The following is a 20,648-nucleotide window of genomic DNA, read 5'->3' on the forward strand; positions in this document are numbered from 1 at the left end:
GAAAGGAGCGCTAATAACCTTGATCAATGCTATGGCATAGCATTGATCAGTTTATGCAATAGTCCTCTATGTAGGCTAAAAGAATAGTGGGGGGAAATTTTGAAGAAAAAAAATGGGGATCGTCCCCTTTTCAAAAAGCTTAAATAAATATCCCTTCCTCTTATATAAAAAAAAAAAAAAACACCCCTTTTTTCCCGGTAAAAATTAGAACTTAGTGGTCAAAAGTTATGCTTACTGATTAAAGGGTTACTCCGCTCCCCAGCGTCCGGAACACAATGTTCTGAACGCTAGTTGCGTTACGCCCCCTCCCATAGACTTTCATTGAGGGGGGCGGGTGTGAACACGGAAGCCCGCACCCAATGTTCGGAACATTGAGTTCCGGCCTCTGGGGAGCAGAGTAACCCTTTAAGTGCCAATCTCTGTAATGATATTGTATAAGTGAAAAGAGGAAGGGTGCCTATAGGGTAATACAGTATTTATCAATGGAAATCAAATTAATCAACCCCTGGAGGTCTGGATATGGATTCTCACTGAAAATCAAAGTGGAAAACCGCACTACAGGCTGATCCAACTTTATGTAATGTCCTTAATACAAGTCCCAATGAGGCTCAGTAGTGTGTGTGGCCTCCACGTGCCCGTATGACCTCCCTACAACGCCTGGGCATGCTCCTGATGAGGTGGAGGATGGTCTCCTGACGGATGTCCTCCCAGACCTGGACTAAAGCCTCCGCCAACTCCTGGACAGTCTGTAGTGGATGGAGCGAGACGTCCCAGATGTGCTCAATCGGATTCAGGGGAACGGTCCATAGCATCAATGCCTTCCTCTTGTAGGAACTGCTGACACACTCCAGACACATGAGGTCTAGCATTGTCTTGTATTAGAAGGAACCCAGGGCCAACCGCACCATCATATGGTCTCACAAGGGGTCTGAGGATCTCATCTCGGTACCTAATGGCAGTCAGGCTACCTGGAGCCCCCCAAAGAAATGCCTTCCCACACCATTACTGACCCACTGCCAAACCGGTCATGCTGGAGGATGTTGCAGGCAGCAGAACCACTCCTTTATTGGAGGTGTCTTGCTAATTGCCTATAATTTCCACCTGTTGTCTGTTCCATGTGGAATTGATTGTCGGTGTTCTTCCTGAGTGGACAGTGTGATTTCACACAAGTGTCATTGACTTGGAGTTACATTGTGTTTAAGTGTTCCCTATTTTTTTTGAGCTGTGTGTATATTATATATATATAAAAAAAGAGGATTGCAGCAGCACACATTGGTCAAAAAAATTGAGGCTCTTAGCGCACTTTTTGATCAAAACGTGTCCCCCATCCACCACGGGGAGGTGGCCTCATTTAGGATGGGAACCTAGCACAAATTCTGAGCCTAACACTCAACTATCCACTCACCTCTGCTGGGCATATAGCCTCTGACTGGGTGACATGCTGGATCCATTTAAAACTCCACCTGTGAGAAAGGGGGAGGGGTGCACAGCTAAAGAGGGTGCCATATATATACACACACACACAATGGATCAAGCATCTAGGTGTTTCCTATTTTATAAAAGAAAATAAATGCCGGGTTTGTAGTGTTTTATTCCAGAAGGCGCATACAGAAAATATAAATAAAAGGGTTAATGGAAGGGGCAGGACATTGCACGTGGATATTCATGGCGGCATTAGCTGCAGGGGACATGGGTTCACTTCAGTTCTCTTCTCCAGATGATAACCATTCCCTTAGCATCACTGGAGGCCAAGAGGCTTTCGTCACAGTTGAAGCTGACGCCTAGAACGGCTGCGCTGTGTCCCTGTAGTTTGTTCACAATGGCCTTGGTGGCCCGTTCTACATCAAAAAAGTAGACGCACATATCTTCACTGCCGGTCACTAGAGAGGGAAAAATATTATTTCAGCAGCGATTCTGAGTAGGTATCTAAAGTATATTATGTAAGGCAAGACCCATGGAGGATGACCCACGACCTCCCCTTTGTGAAGTGCATTAAAGGTGTCGTCCACTCCCCAGCGTTCGGAACATTTCATTGCAAATGCTGGTGCGGGCTTCGGGGCTTGCCCTGCCACCTTGTGGCGTCACGCTCCACCCCCTCAATGTAAGTATGGGAGGGGGCATGGCAGCCTTCACACCCCCTCCCATAGACTTGCATTGAGGGGGTGGGGTAACCCCCAAAGCACGCACCAGCGTTCAGAACTAAATGTTCCTAACCCTGGGGAGCGGAGTGCACCTTTTAGGACCTGAAAGTGCATATGACAGCTGTGAGCTAAAAAAAAAAGCCTAGAGGTGGAAAGACATGAGACCATACAGGTGTATTATAGGCCCATAACATAAAGTGCAGGGGCTCCGCGGGCTGGTAATGGGCACAGAGCACTCGCCGTCTTCCAGGCTCCGATCACAGTTGTAGCAATCATGTTCACAGCGGGGCGGGTGAGGTATGCCAGCTGCTATACATTGCATGCTAGTGTATATATACGCACCGACACAGGCTCCCTGCCTGAAGGACATGAGTGGACAGAAGATACTTCCAATGGCGTGACTTGTTTGCTGGATCGGAAACGTTCGCTTTAACTGCAGCGTACCTTCATTATCCACAACCCTACGAAGACAACACTTACAGTAAGTGAGACGGCTTTATCATTTGCCTCTGCTGCATTTTACTGTTTTCATATAAAGATGCTTCTTGAACATATAGATTACATTATATTTCTGCTTTAGCTTAAGGCGGTATTCCGGCTTTATACATCTTATCTCCTGTTCTTTGGATAGGGAATAAGATGTATGATCGCAGGGGACCCCTGCGATCTCGGCTGCAGCACTCCAGACATCCGGTGCACGGAGCGAACTTCGCTCCATGGTGGTTGACTGGGGATGCGGGGCGGAGGCTCATGACGTCACGGACACACCCCCTCCCATAGATTTGCATTGAGGGGGCGTGGCCGTGACATAAGCCCCTGGTGCTGCACCCCACATTCTAAACGAACGCTGGGTGCCGCAAGGAGATCGCGGGGGTCCCCAGCGGTGGGACCCCCGCAATCAGACATTTTATCCCCTATCCTTTAGATAGGGGATAAGATGTCTAGGGGCAGAGTACCCCTTTAAAGGGGTAGTCCCGTGCCCCACCCTTCTGAACATCCGGTTCAGAAGGTTTAGAGAAGTGATCATGACCTCACACCAGACCCATTCATTGATGTCTATGGGAGGGGGCGTGACTTGTCACGCCCCCTCCCATAGACATCAATGAAGGGGGCGTGGTGTGACGTTACAATCACTTCTCCAAGCCTTCTGAACCGGATGCTCAGAAGAGTGGGGCACAGGACTACCCCTTTAACACTGTAAACACAAGATAAATGTTCTTATTCACAAGCGGTTCAAGATCTGTTTGCTGACACTGAATGGAAAATTGTGTTTACACCCAGAGGCTATGAAAAAAATTTTTTTACTCCTTAAAGACGCAGGGTTTTTCAGTTTTTGCACTTTCGTTTTTTCCTCCTTACCTTTTAAAAATCATAACCCTTTCAATTTTCCACCTAAAAATCCATATGATGGCTTATTTTTTGCGTCGCCAATCCTACTTTGCAGTGACAGTCATTTTACCCAAAAATTCACGCCAAAACGGGGAAAAAAAAATCATTGTGCGACAAAATCGAAGAAAAAACGCCATTTTGTAACTTTTGGGGGCTTCCGTTTCTACATAGTGCATATTTCGGTAAAAATTACACCTTATCTTTATTCTGTAGGTCCATACGGTTAAAAGGATCCCCTACTTATATAGGTTTGATTTTGTCGTACTTCTGGAAAAAATCATAACTACATGCAGGAAAATTTATACGTTTAAAAATGTCATCTTCTGACCCCTATAACTTTATTTTTCTATGTACAGGGCGGTATGAGGGCTCATTTTTTGCACCGTGATCTGAAGTTTTTATCGATACCATTTTTGTTTTGATTGGACTTTTTGATCACTTTTTATTCATTTTTTAATGGTATAAAAAGTGACAAAATACGCTTTTTTGGACTTTGGAATTTTTTTTGCGTGTACGCCATTGACCATGCGGTTTAATTAACAATATATTTTTACAGTTCTGACATTTACGCACGCGGCGATACCACATATGTTTATTTACACTTTTTTTTTATGGGAAAAGGGGGGTGATTCAAACTTATTAGGGAAGGGGTTTAATGATCTTTATTAACACTTTTTTTTACTTTTTTTGCTGTGTTATAGATCCCATAGGGACCTATAACACTGCACACACTGATCTCTTATACTGATCATTGTTATCCCATAGGGACCTAGAACACTGCACACACACTGATCTCTTATACTGATCATTGTTATCCCATAGGGACCTATAACACTGCACACACACTGATCTCTTATACTGATCATTGTTATCCCATAGGGACCTATAACACTGCACACACTGCTCTTTTACACAGATCACTGGCGTGTATTAACACGCCTGTGATCAGTGTTATCGGCGCTCGACTGCTCCTGCCTGGATCTCAGGCACGGAGCAGTCATTCGTCGATCGGACACCGAGGAGGCAGGTAAGGGCCCTCCCGGTGTCCTGTAAGCTGTTCCGGATGCTGCGATTTCACCGCGGCTGTCCCGAACAGCCCGACTGAGCAGCCGGGTCACTTTCACTTCAGACGCGGCGGTCAGCTTTGATCGTCGCGTCTGAAGGGTTAATACAGGGCATCACCGCGATCGGTGATGTCCTGTATTAGCCGCCGGGACCGACCCGATATGACGCAGGGACACCGCGTGACCCCGCGGCATATAGCGGGAGACGGCGGAGGACGTAAATATAAGTCCTTCGTCGTTAAGGGGTTAAAAAAGAAAATATCTAAATCATGAAGGCTTTGATCCACTTACAGTAAATGTCTGTACCCGTACCTGACGGCTCAGCCATTGGTTGCTTTATCCCAGAGGTCTCCAAACTGCGGCCCTCCAGATGTTGCAAAACTACAATTCCCAGCATGCCCGGACAGCCTTTGGCTGTCCGGGCATGCTGGGAGTTGTAGTTTTGCAACATCTGGAGGGCCGCAGTTTGGAGACCACTGCTTTATCCTGTATAGGTATGTGCCGCTTTCTAAGTGCTTGGGTTGCCCAGAAGAGTCCATGTTGACTGGTTTAGGTCTCCTGTATCCATCTTTCCCAGGCACCTGGAACACTTGCAAAGCATCACGAACAGACTAAAGCAATCAACAGCCGAACCGTCAGGTACAGACATATTTACTAATCTAAAGCACTTAGAAGATATTATGATGAAGCTTCATTCCCATAAGCGCTGTGTTAGTTTCCATACCTGTAGAGCAGCAGCTTATTAATACAGGCATTCACCAGCAATGAAGGATCCCGGGCTTCACGACTGATCCATGAGCGAGCGGAGATACTGCTGATGGCGCTGCCCTCTGACACTACCAGACGCTTGGCTTTAGTCAGTTTACCTGCAGGAGACAAATGTAGAAGACCCCAACCATCATTAGCCGGCGACTGTATCCTGTCTTATTGAGACCGAAGAACCTCTTTGTCTTAAGAAGGGAGAGTGCAGACCACTGTGCGCCGCCTCAGTTACTGCAGATGCTCCGGGAAAAGTAGTGTCTCAGAGCATGTTGACACCGGAAGGAGCAAGGAGGGGGAGTTTTATTGGGCAGCCTGGGCAGCTCTTTAGGGTGCGTTCCCACCTGGCGTACACGCAGCGTATTTCACGCTGCGCAAAATCTGCGGCAGTAGCGGGAAATACGCTGCATATTCCTTGCTCACTATACACAGGGCTTTTCGGCGGCAGCCCTGTGTGTGCAGTGAGTTTTGGAGGCGGAGTCGCGTGTCAGCCACGCCGGCACACGGCCCGGCTCCAAAACTCACTACACGTATAGGGCTGCCGCCGGAAAGCCCTGTGTGTATAGTGAGCGAGGAATACGCAGCATATTTCCTGCTGCTGCCGCAAAATTTCACGCTGCGGATACGCCAGGTGGGAACGCACCCTGACAGGGGTACTCCACTGCTCACTGTTTGGAACAAACAGTTCCGAACGCTGGCACCGGCAGCTTGTGACGTCATAGCCCCGCCCCTCATGATGTCACGCTTCACCCCCTCAATACAAGTCTTGCATTGAGGAGGCGGGGCTATGACGTCACAAGCTGCCGGCTCCAGCGTTCGGAATAGTTTGTTCTAAACGCTGAGCAGTGGAGTACCCCTTTAAGCATTGTGATTTCCTGTAGGTCAGGCAGGTGATCACATGACCCAGTTACAGTAATAAACCATGTGGAATGCAACCGTGCTAGAATAAAACAGATGGCACTGTAGGGCTAATGATGAGTGTGCAGAATGTGGACACAAAAAAAACTAACACAAAAACCTGGAATGTCCCTTTAAAGGACAACTGCAGCGGCATTACACTTATCCCCTATCCACAGGATAGGGGATAAGTGTTTGATCATGGGGGGGGTCCGACCGCTGGGACCCCCCTCGATCTCCCTAACGAGGCGCCGCCATTAGCGCTCATGGTGAGCGCTAAGGAGCGTATCGTTGACCTAGAGGTCGACGGTGATGCCCCATCTCCCCCCGTCCCCATACAGTTCTATGGGGAATGCGGGGAGGCACGAATGCTGCCTCCCCCATAGAGATGTATTGAGGAGGCGTCCCGGCCGCAACGTCATGCTGCGGCTGGCACCCAACCTGCACGGGAGAGCCGCGGCCCCGTACAGGAGATCGCCGGGGGCCCCACCGTTCGGACCCCCCACGATCAAACACTTATCCCCTATCTTGAGGATAGGGGATAAGTGTTTGTAACGCTGCAGATGGCCTTTAAGGCCCCTTTCACACTACCGTTGTCACTGTAGTGTGACGGCCGCCGGGGAAAATACAGCTTGCGCCATCTTTTTCTCCCACTACCCCCGCTAAAAAAAACAGCGGCGCCAGACAGACCACATTGACTATAATGGGATCCATCAGGACCCGCTGTTGCCCCCCGTCAAAATGACAGCCGTTCTTGACGGGGCGCAATGGCAGTGTGAAAGAAGCCTAAGAGTCAACTGTTAAAGCTGCGTTAGGGTCCCATAGAATTCACTCACCTGTGGCCATATCAAATAGGAAGGAGAAGATGCTCCCACGGTCATCCCCAGCCCACAGTATACGTCCGGCTGAGTCAAAAGACAGGGAGAGCACCCGCCCGGTCAGTTTACTGCTGCCTCCCTTCACCTTTTTGCCGGTGGAGATATTCATGACATGAATGTTGTGTTTGGAGTTACCAACCTAAAAAAAAGAATTCAATGTAAGCATAGCAGCGTTATCCACCCCCAATGGGCTCATACTGCTCCAATTCATAGAGACAGACTATATGGGAATGGAGGGGATCACACCCACCACAGTCAGATTGTTATTGATGGGCTGGAAGGTGCAGCAGAGCATCTGGGCTGAGTCCGGGTCTGGAATCTGTCGAATGCAGCGGCCATCTTGAGTGTTCCAAATGGACATTCTGCCATCCAGAGAGGTGGAGACAATTATGTCATTGGATAAGGACCAGGCAAAGTCACTGACCGGGCCGTTGTGTCCCCGCAGGGTCTGCAGGACGGTGGGGGGGGTGGGAACCAGCTGGCACACAGATATTGTACCATCTAGGGAGCAGCAGGCCAGGAGATGCTTGTCGTCATTGGCAAACTGTACCTTAGGGACTAAGAGGGGAAAACAAAACATTTTACACATACAGCTTATTCATTCATGTTTGGTAATGTATTACAGTATCAGATAATTGTATTTATATAAAACCAATATCACCAAATAACTCACTAATATAGTGTTTTCACAAATTGTACTGGCTTCAGCTTGTTTTTTGCTTGATTCATCCTAGACAGGAAGTTGTGTAGTCCTTTCATTGTCAGTGTGGTGTTGTCTCTGCAGCTCCCCGGCTCCTCCCTCTCCTTACAGGAAGTTATGCAGTTCTTTCATTGTCAGTGTAGTGTCTCTGCAGCTCCCCGGCTCCTCCCTCTCCTTACAGGAAGTTATGCAGTTCTTTCAGTGTCAGTGTGGTGGTGTCTTAGTATCTCCCCAGCTTCTCCCTCTCTTCCTACAGGAAATTATGTAGTCCTCTCATTGTCAGTGTCGTGTTGTCTCATCTGCTCCTTGGGTTCTCCCTCTCTCTCTCGTGACTGTGGTTACAGATTGCTGCCTTGTGCTAAACAATGCCACAGGTAGAGGAGCAGACAGGGAATGACTGCAGCAGGTGCTGCAACCTCAATGATTGTGGGATAGACGTTCTGCAGCAGCTCTGGGCTCTGCTATGGCTACAAGCAACAACCATATTCCCTCACTTACTGCAAGTGTCAGGGATATTTCTCCCTGGATATTTACCTCACCTCGCAATACTAGTTAAACCTCTTACCGGCGTGATCCACGTGTTGGTCAAAGATGTGGTACATTCCAGCGAACGCATAGTTCTCGCTCAATGTGGTGTCACCAGCCATTGCCCTACTGGCTTCAGCCAGTGGTGTCGGCACCACACTGCCAGGAGCCCTGTTGCCGAAACGCAGCATTAGCAATTGTTGCGACATTTTATTGAAGGTTTTTCATTAATTCTCCTCCTCACCTTTCCTCTTGTGCCACGCGGTTCATCTGTGCCTGCAGCTGGTAGGAGCCCCGGCTCACGGAACGTCTGTGACCTCGAGATCCCTGCGACCGCGGATCCTCTTCCAAATCCTGAAGGGATAATCATGATCAGTAAGTGCCGGTACCATCATCATCATGGTCAGAGAGGGATCAGCTTCCTACGTTCTTCTATGTGCGTAATTATTTAAAAAAAAAATAATACTAAAGTCCAATTCTTCAGGTTCTTAAAAATTGTGTACATCTGTTTCTAGGAAAGCTGAGTGACAAATATGTAAGGATTTGCAGCAATACAAGTGCAAGAGGCGACCACACGTAACCAGATGGGTTTGCTACGGACTGGTCTGGAATAGTATGTGCATATTCTGGTTGTCAACCTGTTTTTCCAGACTCTGAATGGAAAGGCTGCCTAACTATAGGGCGGTACATCCACCGCTACATTGCATACCATTGAGTTGTCACCCAACTTTCCCAGAGGCAGATAATTTAAATAAAATAAAAAAAAAGGTTTGATCGGTCTGTGTTTACTAGAATGAGTAATCAGGACAATCATACAATGTAAGTCTAAGGCAGTGTTTTCCCAAACAGCGTTCCTCCAGCTGTGGCAAGACTACAAATCCCAGCATGCCGGGACAGCCAACGGCTGTCCGGGAATGCTGGGAGTTGTAATTTTGCAACAGCTGGAGACACACCATATGGAAAACACTGGTCTATGCTATTGTCTTGGTCATCAGCACAGACTGTGTGGACTTCGCTCATTCTACTGATGGGGATCTGAAGACTCTAAACTTTTTACTTGTCTTTAGGACATGTGAAAAGTTATTAAAACAATGGGTTACACTTAAAAAAGGGCTGTGTTCTTCTAGGCCACTGTTTCACAATCAGTGCGCAAAACTACAACTCCCAGCATGCCTGGACAGCCAAAGGCATGCTGGGAGTTAGTTTTGCAACAGCTGGAGGCACCTTGGTTAGTAAACAGTATTCTAGGCCCATGTTCCCCAACCTGTGGATCTCATGCTGTTGCATAACTACAACTCTCATCATGCCCTTCCGGATGGGAGTTGTGGTTTTGCAACAGCTGAAGGCACACTGGTTAGGAAACACTGTTTTAGGTCAATTTTTCCCAAACCTGTGGCTCTCATGCTGTTGCAGTCCTACAACTCCCATTATGCTCTTCCAGATGAGAGTTGTGGTTTTGCAACAGCTGTAAAGCCACAGGAAGGGGGTGGGGTTCTGGGATAATGGGATAATTCATGCACTTAAAAAAGAACTCCTAAGGATAGGGGATAAGATTTTTTTATTTAATTTTTATTTATTTATTTGTAAATATTAATAAATGTCAGCATTCACATCTCGTTTTTGCAATATGGTTGCCGTATCCCGTTTATGTCCAAAAAACATATGTCTCCAAACTGGACCGAAACGTATGCAACCGTATATACCTCCTCACGTTTTTAAACCGTATACGGTTTGAAAACAGATGTCCATTTGCATACGTTTTAATAAGTTTTCCTTGGAAAAAAAGGCGATACGGTTTTATGTTTGTCAACATTTTAAATAAAGTGCTTTTCTTTTTATTGAATTTCCCCCCCCAAAAAAAAACAAAAAACGTATTGTGCAAACTGGATGTAACCGTACGCACATACAGTTAAATACGGTTACCATAGAACTCCATTTTAAAATAACCGTATACAGGTTGGATACGGTTTTTGACCGGGACACAAAACCGTAGTAGAGTACGGTTAGATGTACCGTTAAAAACCGTATCAACCCGTAAATGATGCAAAACGTACACAACCTGATGCTACGGTTGGCATACGGTTTACAATGAAATGTCTATATATACGGTTTGCAATACAGTTTGATACGTTTTTTTCAATGAAACCGGATACTGGAACCGTATTGCAAAAACGGGATGTGAATGCAGCCTAAGGCGTGTTACAGAGCCAGCAGGGGGTGCTCACCTCCATGCGGTCCAGGGTGGTGCGAGAGCTGCGGATGCTGTTACTATGCGCTCGGAAGCTGCTCTGCTCAGATAGGGGTCCGTATCGCTGTGCAAGGAGTTGGCTGCGGAGTTTCAAGTACTGTCGCCGCAGCTGCGGATCATACCCGGCCTTGGCATTCTCCCGCAGGAGCTGGCTGCGCCTCCGGATGTACTGAGTGCGGAACTGCGGGTGCGCGGGGGTGCGGTACGCGTTGTATCTGAGGGAGGGTTATAAGGTAACGGTCATCGTACACATGGTGGACACAGAGACACGTGGGGAACACTGTATTTTTTTTTTTTTTTTTTACCTTGCATCCACTGCCAGAACCTGTTGCCAGACAGCAGCCATTCCACGCACGCTGCGGGACCCTCAGCTCGAAAGGACGGAGAAATCCTAAGGGGAGATGGGAGATCGTGTAAAATCATAATTGTATTGTTATCTAGAATAATACTTTTAAAATAGGTAAATAAACACATTTAATGGACAGTCATTTTTCATGGAGTGTTTTTAGGGAAAATTAACTGTATATAATATTGTACAGAACCCAACCAAAAAGTTCTACGTGACGCCATATAAAACTGGAGGTATACGAAAATACAGCAGATCGCGCCCTGCGCTGTGATACACTAAACATAATATAGTAATTCTTTTATTTATATATATATACACTAAACATAATATAGTAATTCTTTTATTTATATATATATATATATATATATATATATATATATGTGTATTATTGATGTTTAAAGCAGTGTTTCTCAACCAGGGTGCCTCCAGCTATTACAAAACTACAACTCCCAGCATGCCCGGACAGCCAGTGGCTGGAGGCACACTGATTTACAAGCAGTGTTCTAGGCCAATGGGGGCGATTTATCAAAACCTGTGTAGGGAAGAGTGGTGCAGTTGCCCCTGGCAACCAGATTTCGTCTCATTTTTCACAGGCCTCTTTAAAAATAAAAGTGATCTGATTGGTTGCTATGGGCAACTGCACCGCTCTTCCCTACACAGGTTTTAATAAATCTGCCCCAATGTTCCCCCAACCCGTGGTTCTCATGCTGTTGCATAACTACAACTCCCATCATGCCCTACCAGATGGGGGTTGTAGTTATGCAACAGCTGGAGGCACATTGGTTAAGAAACAGTGTTCTAGGCCAAGGTTTCCTAAACCCTAATATATGATTCTATATGACATCCCATACACTCTATATAATACATCCCACACACTATATATGATACATCCCATACACTCTATATAATACATCCCATACACTCTATATAATACATCCCATACACTCTATAAATACATCCCATACACTCTATAAATACATCCCATACACTCTATATATGATACATCCCATACACTCTATATAATACATCCCATACACTATATGATACATCCCATACACTCTATATGACACATCCCATACACTATATAATACATCCCATACACTATATAATACATCCCATACACTCTATATAATACATCCCATTCACTCTATATAATACATCCCATACACTCTATATAATACATCCCATACACTCTATATATGATACATCCCATACACTCTATATGATACATCCCATACACTCTATATGATACATCCCATACACTCTATATAATACATCCCATACACTATATATGATACATCCCATACACTCTATATAATACATCCCATACACTCTATATATGATACATCCCATACACTCTATATGATACATCCCATACACTCTATATAATACATCCCATACACTCTGATACATCCCATACACTATATATGATACATCCCATACACTCTATATAATACATCCCATACACTCTATATGATACATCCCATACACTCTATATATGATACATCCCATACACTCTATATAATACATCCCATACACTCTATATGATACATCCCATACACTCTATATGACACATCCCATACACTCTATATGACACATCCCATACACTCTATATGACACATCCCATACACTCTATATGACACATCCCATACACTCTATATGACACATCCCATACACTCTATATAATACATCCCATACACTCTATATAATACATCCCATACACTCTAAAATACATCCCATACACTCTATATGACACATCCCATACACTCTATATATGATACATCCCATACACTCTATATATGATACATCCCATACACTCTATATAATACATCCCATACACTCTATATAATACATCCCATACACTCTATATAATACATCCCATACACTCTATATATAATACATCCCATACACTCTATATATGATACATCCCATACACTCTATATAATACATCCCATACACTCTATATAATACATCCCATACACTCTATATATGATACATCCCATACACTCTATATGATACATCCCATACACTCTATATGACACATCCCATACACTCTATATGACACATCCCATACACTCTATATGATACATCCCATACACTCTATATGACACATCCCATACACTCTATATGACACATCCCATACACTCTATATAATACATCCCATACACTCTATATAATACATCCCATACACTCTATATGACACATCCCATACACTCTATATGACACATCCCATACACTCTATATAATACATCCCATACACTCTATATGACACATCCCATACACTCTATATATGATACATCCCATACACTCTATATGACACATCCCATACACTCTATATGATACATCCCATACACTCTATATATGATACATCCCATACACTCTATATGACACATCCCATACACTCTATATGACACATCCCATACACTCTATATGATACATCCCATTCACTCTATATAATACATCCCATACACTCTATATATGATACATCCCATACACTCTATATGACACATCCCATACACTCTATATGACACATCCCATACACTCTATATGATACATCCCATACACTCTATATGATACATCCCATACACTCTATATGATACATCCCATACACTCTATATATGATACATCCCATACACTCTATATGATACATCCCATACACTCTATATGATACATCCCATACACTCTATATAATACATCCCATACACTCTATATGACACATCCCATACACTCTATATGACACATCCCATACACTCTATATAACACATCCCATACACTCTATATAACACATCCCATACACTCTATATGACACATCCCATACACTCTATATAATACATCCCATACACTCTATATAATACATCCCATACACTCTATATATGATAAATCCCATACACTCTATATAATACATCCCATACACTCTATATAATACATCCCATACACTATATAATACATCCCATACACTATATATGATAAATCCCATACACTCTATATAATACATCCCATACACTCTATATGACACATCCCATACACTCTATATAATACATCCCATACACTATATAATACATCCCATACACTATATATGATAAATCCCATACACTCTATATAATACATCCCATACACTCTATATAATACATCCCATACACTATATAATACATCCCATACACTATATATGATAAATCCCATACACTCTATATAATACATCCCATACACTCTATATGACACATCCCATACACTCTATATGACACATCCCATACACTCTATATGACACATCCCATACACTCTATATGACACATCCCATACACTCTATATAATACATCCCATACACTCTATATAATACATCCCATACACTCTATATAATACATCCCATACACTCTATATAATACATCCCATACACTCTATATAATACATCCCATACACTCTATATAATACATCCCATACACTCTATATAATACATCCCACACACTCTATATAATACATCCCACACACTCTATATAATACATCCCATACACTCTATATAATACATCCCATACACTCTATATAATACATCCCATACACTCTATATAATACATCCCATACACTCTATATAATACATCCCATACACTCTATATAATACATCCCATACACTCTATATATGATACATCCCATACACTCTATATGACACATCCCATACACTCTATATGACACATCCCATACACTCTATATGACACATCCCATACACTCTATATGACACATCCCATACACTCTATATGATACATCCCATACACTCTATATATGATACATCCCATACACTCTATATATGATACATCCCATACACTCTATATGATACATCCCATACACTCTATATAATACATCCCATACACTCTATATGACACATCCCATACACTCTATATAACACATCCCATACACTCTATATAATACATCCCATACACTATATGACACATCCCATACACTCTATATAATACATCCCATACACTCTATATAATACATCCCATACACTCTATATATGATAAATCCCATACACTCTATATAATACATCCCATACACTATATAATACATCCCATACACTATATATGATAAATCCCATACACTCTATATAATACATCCCATACACTCTATATGACACATCCCATACACTCTATATAATACATCCCATACACTCTATATAATACATCCCATACACTATATATGATAAATCCCATACACTCTATATAATACATCCCATACACTCTATATAATACATCCCATACACTCTATATAATACATCCCATACACTATATAATACATCCCATACACTATATATGATAAATCCCATACACTCTATATGACACATCCCATACACTCTATATGACACATCCCATACACTCTATATAATACATCCCATACACTCTATATGATACATCCCATACACTCTATATAATACATCCCATACACTATATAATACATCCCATACACTCTAAAATACATCCCATACACTCTATATAATACATCCCATACACTCTATAATACATCCCATACACTCTATATGATACATCCCATACACTCTATATGACACATCCCATACACTCTATATGATACATCCCATACACTCTATATAATACATCCCATACACTATATATGATACATCCCATACACTCTATATGATACATCCCATACACTCTATATGACACATCCCATACACTCTATATGACACATCCCATACACTCTATATGACACATCCCATACACTCTATATAATACATCCCATTCACTCTATATGACACATCCCATACACTCTATATGATACATCCCATACACTCTATATGATACATCCCATACACTATATATGATACATCCCATACACTATATATGATACATCCCATACACTATATATGATACATCCCATACACTCTATATAATACATCCCATACACTCTATATAATACATCCCATACACTATATAATACATCCCATACACTCTATATAATACATCCCATACACTCTATATAATACATCCCATACACTATATATGATTCTATATGAGGACGTACATATAATATATACACATATATCACCTGCTCCGCCGGAAGACCCATCCGCCCTGACTCCACCAGTGACGTCATTAGTGGAATCTGCTCCTCCCATTGGTCGGCTGGCTGTCATACGCTCCACCAATCAGGACGCATCTATCTGGGCTTCCACCAATAGCTGTGAGTTGTGGGCGGGGAAGTGCGGTTGGGAAACAATAGCCTAATGTAACACTAGGGGGAGGGAGTCTATGATATTTTTGTCGTGCGTTTAGGCGCCATTTTATTGTAGTCTCATAGAAAGGATTGCGATGTAGATGTGATGCTATGCATACTGTAATCCCTATGTTCTGCCTACCACACAAATACCAGTCATTGCCCCAGTAGTGCCGGACACATTATTACCACAAATACCAGTTATTGCCCCATAGTGCCAGTCACATCGTTACCACAAATATTGTTACCACAAATACCAGTCATTGCCCCAGTAGTGCCAGTCACATTGTTACCACAAATACCAGTCATTGCCCCAGTAGTGCCAGTCACATTGTTACCACAAATACCAGTCATTGCCCCAGTAGTGCCAGTCACATTATTACCACAAATACCAGTCATTGCCCCAGTAGTGCCAGTCACATTGTTACCACAAATACCAGTTATTGCCCCAGTAGTGCCAGTCACATCGTTACCACAAATACCAGTCATTGCCCCAGTAGTGCCAGTCACATCGTTACCACAAATACCAGTCATTGCCCCAGTAGTGCCAGTCACATTGTTACCACAAATACCAGTCATTGCCCCAGTAGTGCCAGTCACATTGTTACCACAAATACCAGTCATTGCCCCAGTAGTGCCAGTCACATTGTTACCACAAATACCAGTTATTGCCCCAGTAGTGCCAGTCATTGCCCCCTGTAGGGCCAGTCCTATTGTTACCATAAATGCCAGTCATTGCCCCCTACAGGCCCAGTCACATTGCAGCAGTGCACTTTTATTAACCCCTTAACGACACCGCCAATTTACATTTTTGTGTCTTAATATTTTTCTCATCATATTCTAAGAGCCATAACTCTTTTATTTTTCCACCCAGAGACCCATATGAGGCTTGTTTATTTGCCCCACCAATTGTACTTCGTAATAACATCACTCACGACAAAAGAAAAAAAGTTATTCGTGGGAGGAAATTGAAAAGAGAACCGTAATTTCGAAAATTAGGGGGAGGTGGAGTGTCTTTACGCCGTGCACTTTATGGTAAAACTGACATTGTTCTGTTTATTCTGTGGGTCAGTACAATTAAAACGAACGATACCAATGATTACATTCTTTTCTATTATTGTACTGCTTTAAAAAAAAAACTCCAACTTTAAAAATAAATAAATATGTTTCACCCCTTAAGGCTCAGGGCGTACCTGTATGCCCGTATCTCGCTAACAGGGTTTTAAACCGTTTTCACGAGCGGAGAATGGGTTAAACCCTCTGGGTCCCGGTTGCTACAGGCAGCCAGGACCCACAGGTAACGCCGGGCACCGCCGATCGGGCCGATGCCCGGCATTAACCCTTTAGACGCCACAATCAAAGTTGATTGTGGCGTCTAGACTGAAAGTGAAACTATCCTGGCAGCTCAGCGGAGTCCCGATCAGCATACTAGACGACGGAATGGTCCTCACCTGTCTCCTCGTCATCCGATCGGCAATCTACTGCTCTATGCCTGCACAGCAGGCTAGAGCAGCAGAGCGCCAGTTACACTGATCAGTGCTATGCAATGGCATAGCATTGAACAGTGTATGTAATCAGAAGATTGCATGTTTTAGCCCCCTATGCAAAATTGAAAGCGTTATGATTTTTAGAAGTGAAGGAGGAAAAAATTAAAATGCAAAAATGAAAATTTGCTGAGTCCTTAAGGTGAAAATAGGCTGAGTCCCTAAGGGGTTAAAGGAAAACACCGGGTTATAGTGCCGCTGAACAGGAGACTGATGCGGGGTCTCTGACTAAGATACCTACCTGCAGCCTGGCGTGGTATCCCTCTGAATATCAGCTTCCATCTTCACTGAATTGCGCACAGGAGGCGGGTCCGCCGGGTGAATTTGAATATTCATGGTCGCTGGTCACGTAAGTGCCTACTAAGTGCTCACAGACGCAGGGCACTTTTATCAAAGTTCTTTTCCATCATTATTATTATTGTATTTTAATATTTTGCTTTATATTATTTATTATAATCATTACATTATTATTATTATAGTATTATTACCATTATGATGATGTTGTTGATATCATTATTATTATTGTATTATTATTATAGTTATTATAATTTTAGTAGGGAATGTTAGCCACATTGCACCACAATGGTAAATCGCAAGAGCTAACTGTGTCCACTGACGCCCCTCTAGGAGCCCCCCATAGCGATACCTAGTAGGGAAAAATAGGGAAAAGAGGACAGCACCTTGTGTAATACCCAAGGTACCAGTGTCCCAACAAGGACAGGACAAGGTCAGCTCTTCAAGATGGCCGCCCACCTGGTCACAGAAGTAAAGGATGATTGAAGTGCTGTATAAATAAAGACCAATGTTTTTTCATTTCTGCATCAATATACATAGTGCTATACAGCACTTCAATCATCCTCTAGCATCTGGCTTGAAATTTCTGGAACCAAGAACAGCGCCCACAAAAAAGGTGTTTTTTTTCTGCTTATTTCCCCGTAGCGATAGTCAGAGGTCTCATATTCTATTAAATAATGTGGCTTGCGGTTCTTTTTTTGGGTTCAGTGGAGTGTGAACCTGAAGAGCCACCGCCAAGTGATCCAGAGGAAGGTGAAGAAAAAACCCGGAGACCGGAACTCAGGGGAAAAATAATTCCTTCCTGACCCCACAAGTGGCGATCGGATATCACCCTGGATCACGTCTATCGTCTGCTCACCGCTGCTGAATACCCCCTTTGTGTAGGGGAACTGACATCAGCGTCACACACACCAACCTGCTGGAACAGGTGGGTGACGCTGATCACACTCGTCATTACCGTCTGTATATGCCAAAAACGCCAGTTAGATCTTCATCATGGGCACCCTGGAGAATCACTGCGCATGCGCCACTTCCTGGCTACACAGCAGATTAGTGCGGGTGATCCTGATGTCGGTTTCCCTTTAAGGGAACAGTCACACATAACAGATCAGCAGCATATTTTACTCTGCGGATCTGCCGGTGACCCGACCCAATAGGGTGCCCCCAGCTGCCCTGAACCCCTGTAAGCAGTCTTCCTCAGCTCTAACTTAGCTTTTCCTCAGATCCTCCTAAGATCCTCCTCAGCTCCTCCTCATCGTTTCCTCAGCTCCTCCTCAACTCTTCCTCAGCTCCTCCTCAGCTCTTCATCAGCTCCTCCTCAGTTCTTCCTCAGCTCCTCCTCAGCTCTTCACCAGCTCCTCCTCAGGTATTCATCAGCTCCTCCTCAGCTCTTCACCAGCTCCTCCTCAGTTCTTCCTCAGCTCCTCCTCAGTTCTTCCTCAGCTCTTCCTCAGCTCCTCCTCAGGTCTTCATCAGCTCCTCCTCAGGTATTCATCAGCTCCTCCTCAGGTATTCATCAGCTCCTCCTCAGGAATTCATCAGCTCCTCCTCAGGTATTCATCAGCTCTTCCTCAGGTATTCATCAGCTCCTCCTCAGGTCTTCCTCAGCTCCTCCTCAGTTCTTCCTCAGCTCCTCCTCAGCTCTACCTCAGCTCCTCCTCAGGTCTTCATCAGCTCCTCCTCAGGTCTTCATCAGCTCCTCCTCAGGTCTTCATCAGCTCCTCCTCAGGTCTTCATCAGCTCCTCCTCAGGTCTTCATCAGCTCCTCCTCAGGTATTCATCAGCTCCTCCTCAGGTATTCATCAGCTCCTCCTCAGGTATTCATCAGCTCCTCCTCAGGTATTCATCAGCTCCTCCTCAGGTCTTTATCAGCTCCTCCTCAGGTCTTTATCAGCTCCTCCTCAGGTCTTCTTCAGCTACTCCTCTGGTCTTCATCAGCTCCTCCTCAGGTCTTCATCAGCTCCTCCTCAGCTCTTCCTCAGCCCCTCCTCGGGTCTTCTTCAGCTCCTCCTCAGGTCTTCATCAGCTCCTCATCAGCTCCTCCTCAGCTCTTCATCAGCTCCTCCTCAGCTCTTCATCAGCAACTACTCAGCTCTTCCTCCCGGCTTCTTCTGGTGCAACTGAGCAGCTCCAGCAATGTCTGATCTTCATATGCAAGTTCATTATTGCAATGTCATGGTATAGAGTTCCACAGGGTCATGGGATGTTTGGCTGTTGTGGAGTCTTGAGATGACACATGCTTTCAAGGATACCAAACAGCGGCCATTTTGTTGTTTAGAATTTAGGTGGCTCCATACACATTAGACAGATTCTCTTTCTGGCAAGTTGGTGCTCCATGGTCCAAGATGTAAGTGCCCTGATGACACTTGCCTCATTGATCACATGCAGGAGGAAGTGAAGTAAAGCAATTATGCCATGTTTGTTTTTGGCGTTTTTTTCTATAGGCGTTCATGATGCGATTTTAGGTTTATTTTATCTATGTATATATGGTTTACATTTTTACTAAATAAAACTACATTTATGAAAAAAAAATATATATATATATATATATATATTTTTTTTTTCTATGTACTTGTGTCCATGCAATCAGAGCACTGTAATAGTACAGAACAGGGTAACCCCAACATCAGTGGTCTCCAACCTGCG

At 43.9% G+C, this 20,648-nt stretch overlaps 1 protein-coding gene across 2 annotated transcripts; it reads right to left on the reverse strand.

The window, feature by feature from the left end:
* Positions 1–1,573: 1,573 nt before the first annotated feature.
* WDR13 (WD repeat domain 13) lies at positions 1,574–16,193 on the reverse strand. 2 transcript variants are annotated; one of them, XM_056538858.1, is made up of 10 exons: positions 15,997–16,193; positions 10,907–10,992; positions 10,579–10,816; positions 8,598–8,707; positions 8,394–8,524; positions 7,379–7,686; positions 7,087–7,267; positions 5,319–5,460; positions 2,484–2,602; positions 1,574–1,880 (listed from the first exon to the last, which is right to left on the reverse strand). In XM_056538858.1, exons 2-10 carry the CDS (start codon positions 10,945–10,947, stop codon positions 1,696–1,698), a joined length of 1,455 nt encoding a protein of 484 aa, XP_056394833.1. In that variant the 5' UTR covers positions 10,948–10,992; positions 15,997–16,193; the 3' UTR covers positions 1,574–1,695. The 2 variants fall into 2 exon arrangements, with proteins under 2 accessions (XP_056394833.1, XP_056394834.1); XM_056538859.1 differs by having other exon boundaries at positions 15,973–16,046.
* Between the last annotated feature and the right edge of the window lie 4,455 nt (positions 16,194–20,648).

The sequence above is a fragment of the Hyla sarda genome, chromosome 9 (assembly GCF_029499605.1).
Source record: "Hyla sarda isolate aHylSar1 chromosome 9, aHylSar1.hap1, whole genome shotgun sequence".
Lineage (NCBI taxonomy): Eukaryota > Metazoa > Chordata > Amphibia > Anura > Hylidae > Hyla > Hyla sarda.